The sequence below is a fragment of the Chlorocebus sabaeus genome, chromosome 16, assembly GCF_047675955.1.
Source record: "Chlorocebus sabaeus isolate Y175 chromosome 16, mChlSab1.0.hap1, whole genome shotgun sequence".
NCBI classification, from domain to species: Eukaryota; Metazoa; Chordata; class Mammalia; order Primates; family Cercopithecidae; genus Chlorocebus; species Chlorocebus sabaeus.
The window spans coordinates 25,562,828-25,570,378 of NC_132919.1; the positions used below are offsets into that span (position 1 = coordinate 25,562,828).

Consider the following 7,551-nt stretch of genomic DNA (forward strand, 5'->3'; position numbering starts at 1 on the left):
GATGTGCATGCACTGTGATCTAGCAACCATATGCCTAGCAAAACAGGCCGGGCGCGGTGGCTCACGCCTGTAATCCCAGCACTTTGGGAGGCTGAGGCGGGTGGATCACTTGAGCCCAGGAGTTTGAGACCATCCTCCTGGTCAACATGGCAAGACCCCTGTCTCTACAAAAAATTTAAAATTTAGCTGGGTATGGTGGCACGCGCCTGTAGTCTCAGCTACTTGGGAGGCTGAGGTGGGAGGATTGCTTGAACCTAGGATGTTGAGGCTTCAGTGATCTGTGATTGTGCCAATGCACTCCAGCCTGGGTGACAGAGCAATACCCTGTCTCAAAAGGAAAAAACGCCCACACATCGATACAAGAATTTTCACTGTAGTGCTGTGTAATAACAAAAATGGAAACAACCAACAGTCCATTAGGAAGGGAACAAATAAACAGTTTTATTCAAACAATGGAAACTATAGAGCATTTTAAGTTAACGAATCAGATCTACAATGTACTGACACGGGTAAATCTCAAAAATGAGTGAAAAAGCAAATTTCAAAGAGATTTACACAGTATGATAGTATATATGTACATATATTGTTAATATATGTGTTATATGTGTGTATGTAATCCCAACACTTTGGGAAGCTGAGGTGCATGGATCACTTGAGCCCAGGAATTCGAGACTAGCCTGGCCAACATGGTGAAACTCCATCTCTACTAAAAATACAAAAATTAGCCAGGCATGGTAGCTCATACCTGTAATCTCAGCTACTTCAGAGGCTAAGGCAGGAGGATCGCTTCCTGGGTCCCCATATTTTATATATGTGTATACCTCTGTAGTAAATGTGTACGTATATATGTGTATATATATATGGTCAAGAAGAATCTACACTAACTTGGGACACTGGTTACCTATACAAAGGAAAATGGGAGGGCTTTAGATTTATCAGAGTTTTGGGGGGTTTTTTTGTTTTGTTTTTTTCCAAAAAAGAGAAATAGAAAGCAAATATGGCAAAATGTTGACATTTGTTAAACCTGTGTGGGCAAGTACAGAGGTCTGTTTAGTATTCTTTGTGCCATATTATATTATATTATATTATTTGAGACAGAGTCTCACTCTGTCACCCAGGCTGGAGTGCAGTGGCACAGTCTTGGCTCACTGCAGTCTCTGCCTCCAGGGTTCAAATGATCCTCCTTCCTCAGCCTCCCAAGTAGCTGAGATTACAGGCACCTGCCACCACCCCTGGCTAATTTTTGTATTTTTAGTAGAGACAAGGTTTCACCACGTTGGCCAGGATGGTCTCGAACTCCTGGCCTCAGCGATCTGCAGGCCTTGATGCCCCCAAAGTGCTGGGATTACAGGCGTGAGCCGCTGTGCCCAGCCTGAGTTTGTTATTAAAGGCAGTTTGGCTCTCAGTGCACCCCTTTCCCACGTGATGCCTTCTGCCGTGTTATGACATGAGGCCTTCCCCAGAGGCCAAGCAGATGCAGTCCCTTGACCTAGGACTTCCCAGCCTCCAGAACTATAAGAAATAAATTCTTTTCTTTATAATTTACCCAGTCTCAGGTGTTCAGTTGTAGCAACAGGAAAGAGATGAAGACACTGTTTTCCACAGTGGCTGGACCATTTTACATTCCCTCCAACTGCACAAGGGTTTCAATTTCTTCACATTCTTGTCCACACTTGTTATTTTCTGTTTTTGTTTTACAGTAGCGATTCTGATGGCTGTGAGGTGTGTGGCTTAAAAAAAACACACACACACACATTACTTTTATTGGAAACAAATAATGTGCCTCAAGATGTTGGCAACGAGTCATGATATAGACATATATTTCATACAGTGTATTTATCCCTTTAATTACATTCCAGCAGGAGGTAGAATACCTCCTTGGCTATGAGGAGCAGAAGTATTTCATGGATTGTGTAAGTTGGCCTCCTCATACTTGTACACACACCAAGCATTTCGCCTCCAAAGTATCATATTCAGAAAGACAAAGATCACAGATACATTTAGGAATCCCATGCTGGTCACAGAGCCAAAGTAACACATCATCATGATTTCTTACAAGCAGAAGTTCCTGAACAATATTTTGACCAGTAGTTATTTTAATATCTGCAAGAGCTTTTGCCCAAGCGAGCTTTTGAAGTGCTCGCCAATCGCAAAAGATGGCAACAAGAGTAATGACAAAGCCAATCATGGGAAGTTTAGGACTACCCTGATACAGGTTCCTGTAACCAACATAAAACAGTACAGCAACGCAGTACAGGAAGACAGAGACGGCACATGTAATAGGATTGTACAGAAGTGTCATCTCCTAGGAGGACTTGACTTTCCAATTTATATCATACACATTAATACCTGGAGGTGACTGAAATGATGCCTGATTTAACCTGAATGGATAATCAGAAGTAGCTGTTAATAGTTTCGTCAGTAACTGTAGGAGGACAATTCACTTGAATTTCTGTTTGCTCTTAAAAACCTCCACAGGTGGTAAAAGAGAAGATGGAAGCCATCTACTCCAGGCCCTCGAGGAAGCTGAGCAGCTCCTTGAGTAGGGTTGAGGTTGATCTGGAAGGCAACATCCTCTAAAGGAAGGAAGGAGAGTCAGTATGGTGGGGGCCTCACTACAGTTTTGCATTTCCCTAATGATTAGTGATGTTGGACATCTTCCCAAGTGCTTATTGGCCACTTGTTTATTTTCTTTGGAGAAATGTCTATTCAAGTCCTTGCCCATTTTTGAATCAAGATTTTTTTGTGGTCTAGTTGTAGTTCTTTATACACTGTGGATATCGATTCCCTATCAGATCTATGATTTGAAAATATTTTCTACCATTCTATAGGTTCCTTTTTTCACTCTGTTGATTATACTCTTTGACACATCCATGGACAAGATTTTAAAGGGCAGGTAGAAGTCAGACAGTTTGAGCAGCAGTGTAGTGAAGAGAAGGCATTTCACTGGAAGGAAATAGCCTGTGCAAACACACAGAGAGAACCGCAACATGCAGATAGTTGGGTCTTGCTAATACACTGATGAGGGGGTAGGAGGTGGGGACAGGTGAGACTGGAGGAACCACATGACAGAGGACGGTCCTAGGCTCGCGAAGTAGCTGGACTTCGTTCTAAGGTGGCACTACTCAAAGAGTGGTCTGAGGACCCTGGCCCAGCACCCCCTACTAGGAGTTTGTTAAAAATGCAAATTCTGGCTGGGATCCTGGCTCATACCTGTAATCCCAGCACCTTGTGGGGTTGAGGCGGGAGGATTGCTTGAGTCTAGGAGTTTGAGACCAGCCTGGGCAACATAGTTAGACCCCAACTCAATAAAAAAGAATAATTAAAAACTGCAAATTCATGGAGGCCCAGTTTTGGCCTATTGAATCAGAATCTCCGGGGTGGGGCCGGGGGATCCGGGTTTTAATCAGCCCCCGGGATTATTCCAAGGTTCAGTAGAGTTTAAGGGAAGTGGAGGAACTGCCGAGGGGTCCGCTGAGGTTTTGGAAACATCCCTGGTGAGAAAGACGGCCCAGGTTCAGGCCGGGCACCCTGGGCTTGGCTGCGTCCCCATCCTCTTCCAGCCGCCCCGTCCCAATCCGACCCCGCCTGAGTTCTGGCCGCCGTCCGACCCCTCGGGGCCCGCCCTGCAACCCAGCCTCCTCCCCGCCGTGGGGTCAGGGGTCAGGGGCGCGCGGCTGCAGCCAAGCCCACATTCCTCTTACTTCCCGCCATTGTCCTGGGTTCCTGTGGCCGCGTCTCCACACTCGCCCCCGACCGCCCCACAGTCCCGGGGAGTGATGACTCATTTCCTTTCCCCTGCTGACATCATCGTGCCCCCAGCGTGGCCCGGCCGGGGCGGCGGCCTGCGCCCTCCCAGGTCTCCTCCCAGCGCCTCTAGGCGCGTGGGCGCAGGCGCGGCATGGCCCTTCTCGGCCGGCAGGGGGCGCCGGAGCCCGCTGGGGTCTTCGGGGCAGCCACCGCCACGGCCCGGGCCGGAGAAGAGGGAGGGACAGAGAGCGGCCGCGTCCCTGCTGTCCCGCTGAGGGCCTGGCTGGGAGTCAGAACTTCACGGTCACGGATAGGGAAACTGAGTCCCGAGCCTTGACCAAGGCAGCACAGCCCACCCTGGGAAGTGGGGGACTGGAATTCAGGACGCTCGGCCCCAGGCCCGTGGTTTCCCACAGACCTGCAGGTGTTAATCTTCCCGCACCCCATGGTATGTATTTTCAGCACAAAGTCTGCAGATAATATTCCCCCAATTTCCATCACTTGTGCGCCCTGAAACGTGGTCGCCCTGGAACCATGAGGAGCCCAGGGCCACTTGGTCTCCACCTGGGAAGCACGTAGAGCCTGCAGTTATTCGGCGGCGCTGCCCCCGGCTGACCTGGGTGTGTCGGGAGGTGCCCCTCACCCTCGCATCCAACCCGGCTCCCCAGCACCCACTGCTGGTCCTCAGGACCCGACCCTGTCTCCTCTGCCTTCCCTGTCAGGTTTCAGGGAGGCAGAGGAACTCAGCCTGAAAATTTCAGGTATTTCATGAGACCGAGCCACCTAAGAGTGCGTCCGTTTAAGACACATGGAAGAAGTCATGCAAGGCCACACGGTGAGCTAGAGCTGAAATCATACCTGTCCTTCCTCAGACCTGTCACCTCCCATGCTGCCCACATAATGAATGCAAAATGCTCCACCCAGTGTCTGACAGTAGTGTAAACACTCAATGAATGGTAGTGCTTGTTATTAGGAAGCTAGTTGCCTAAATTCTCAGGGCCTCAGGCTTCCTCATCTGTAAAATGGACACAGTAGTACAATACCTTATTGTGAGGATTAAATGAGCTCATGCATGGAAGTTACTTACAGCAGTGGTGTCCGGTAAGCATGCAACAGCCCACCAGCACTTGGGCTCCATGAAAGGGGAGTTCTGTTGTTGTCTGTTTTTTGTTTGTCTTGTTTTGTTTAAACAGGGTCTTACTCTGTCGCCCAGGCTGGAGTGCAGTGGTGCGATCATGACTCACTGCAGCTTTGACTTCCCCAGGCTCAAGAGATCCTCCCATCTCAGCCTCCCAAGTAGCTGGTACTACAGGCAAGTGCTACCATGCCTGGCTAATTTTTATATTTTTTGTAGAGACGGGGTTTCACCATGTTGAAACCTGACCAGACTATGTCAGGCTGGTCTCAAACTCCTGGTCTCAAGGCATCCACCCGCCTCAGCCTCCCAAAGTGTTGGGATTACAGGTGTAAGCCACCGCACCCAGTCTCTGTTGTTGTCTTTTCTTCTTTAATTGACAAATAAAATTTTATATATTTATAATATACAACATGATGCTTTGATATATGTATACACTATGTGTGTCACTGGAATGACTAAGTTAAATTAATTAACATATGCATTACTCTGCATACATATGTGTGTGTGTGGTTGTCTTTGTGTACTACTATGTCTTTAGCACCTAAAACAGTGTCTGGCACCAACTAAGAACCCAGTAAGTGGAAAGAAGGAAGAAAGGAAGGGAAGGAAGGGAGGGAAGGGAGGGAAGGGAGGGAAGGAGGGAAGGAGGGAAGGAGGGAGGGAGGGAGGGAGGGAACCTCTTATTACTGCCTGAGCTGATTTTCCTCTAGTACTTAGGCCTGTCAGAGCAGCCCTGGCGGGACCATAGGGGAAGATTCCTGAGGGTCTGTTTGCTTGAGGGCTACAGGGCTTCCTGGGAAGCAGTCATCCTGAGGAAAGAGAGTTGAAGAGCATAAGAGCATTTCAAGGACAGGGCAAGGAGAAAAGAGGGATTTGGGGTAGAGCCTCCTCGGTGTTCACAGGAGCACTGTGGAAAGCAGTGGACGATTTCAGGAACATGCCAGAACAAGCATCATCACAGTCGATCAGTGGTAGCTTCAGGACAATCTGGTGGCCTCACACCTGCTTTGGACACTGACAATTTGGTTGCTTTGGTTATTGGTTTTGCTTTAATTTTTTAATTTTTTATTTACTTATTTAGTTTTTTGAGATAGAGTCTCGCTCTGTCACCCAGGCTGGAGTGCAGTGGTGCGATCTTGGCTCACTGCAACCTCCACCTCCTGGGTTCAAGTGATTCTCCTGCCTCAGGCTCCTGAATAACTAGACTTATAGGCACCTGCCACCACGCCCACCTGGATTTTGGTTTTTTTTTTAAATCAGCAATAGCTGTGAGTGGTTGAGTCCTGGGGAGCATCCCTCAGAAGGCCGTGAGACACCTGCTGGGCATTCCCAGGAAGGTCTGCAGGAACTGCTGGCACAGAGCCAAAGAAGCCAGTTACTGTGAGGTGAGGGTCTCGCTATGTTGCCCAGGCTGGTCTTGAACTCCGGGCCTCAAGCAATCCTCCCACATCAGGCTCCCACAGTGCTGGGATGGCCTCCTTGTCATTCCTAACCATGCCCTGCTCATTCCACCTTAGCACCTTTGCTGTTCCCTCCATCTGGAATCTCTCAGAAATCACCAAGACTCACTTCCTCACTTTTTTAGGTTTCATCTCAAATGTCACCTACTCAGTGGGGCCCTCCCCACCCCACCCCATTGAACTCAAACCCTCACACCTCCTGACAGCCTGTCTGCCTTCTCTTGTTTCCTTCCATGGCACATGGTCCACAGACCCCACCACTCCCTACTGCCTCACAACCAGTCAGATTCATATATCTGCTTTGTTTGCTGGACCCCTGAGCGGGCCGCGTTTGCATTTCTTTTCTTTTTTCTTTCTTTCTTTTTTTTTTTTTTGAGACGGCGTCTTGCTCTGTCACACAGGCTAGTGTGCAGTGGTGCAATCTCGGCTCACTGCAACCTCCGCCTCCCGGGTTCAAGCAATTATCCTGCCTCAGCCTCTTGATTTGCTGGGATTACAGGCACCTGCCACTACCCCTGGCTAATTTTTGTATTTTTAGTAGAGATGGAGTTTTGCCACGTTGGTCAGGCTGGTCTCGAACTCCTGACCTCATGGTCCGCCCACCTCGGCCTCCCAAAGTGCTAGGATTACAGGCTTGAACCACCACGTCCAGCCCACCTTTGCATTTCATAAGCAAGACTCAGAGAAGGTGACTCCTGGAGAAATCCCCTTAGCCTCCTCTAACAGGATGGTTTTGGATTCCTCTCCAGCTAGCAGTTGGAACATTGTAGCCTGTGTTGTCTAAAATCATGAGGTCATCCTCAGGTGCCTTCTCTTTGGTTCTTGACTTGCCCCCTATTCTTCTTACTCACCTCCTGAATAATGTCCACATAGTTATAAGATGAAGGGAGGGAGCCGGCTGGGTGTTACCTCCTTAACCTGCCTGGTCAGCACCTGCTTAAGGCCCCTGATCCTGCATCACCTTTTCTGAGAAACCTTCCCTGACTACTTCCCTGCCCTACCGTGTCCACCAGCCAGCCTGATCTGACCACGTTGCTCCCAGGATGGATGCCTGTCAGGACCCCCTTCCCTCTAGGTTGGACTGATTTGATCTGGGTCGGCTTCCCCTGCCAGACCGTGGGCTTCGTGAGGGCAGGGGCTGTGAGTTACTTCTCTTTGAGTGCCTAGGGCTTGGCTGATGTGGTGCTCAATAAACGAGTTCTG

At 49.0% G+C, this 7,551-nt stretch overlaps 1 protein-coding gene across 1 annotated transcript; it reads left to right on the forward strand.

The window, feature by feature from the left end:
* The first annotated feature begins 2,493 nt into the window (after window positions 1–2,493).
* LOC140708717 (uncharacterized) lies at window positions 2,494–5,228 on the forward strand. Its single transcript, XM_073005404.1, has 3 exons — window positions 2,494–2,542; window positions 3,430–4,198; window positions 4,473–5,228. Exons 1-2 carry the CDS (start codon window positions 2,494–2,496, stop codon window positions 4,023–4,025), a joined length of 645 nt encoding a protein of 214 aa, XP_072861505.1. The 3' UTR covers window positions 4,026–4,198; window positions 4,473–5,228.
* Window positions 5,229–7,551: the final 2,323 nt, after the last annotated feature.

Bases quoted from the DNA above. Each gene is read 5' to 3' on its own strand.
- LOC140708717 (XM_073005404.1), top strand. From the start codon at position 2,494: ATGGAAGCCATCTACTCCAGGCCCTCGAGGAAGCTGAGCAGCTCCTTG. The intron at 2,543-3,429 runs GTAGGGTTGAGG...GATTATTCCAAG, and splicing joins GAAGCTGAGCAGCTCCTTGA to GTTCAGTAGAGTTTAAGGGA.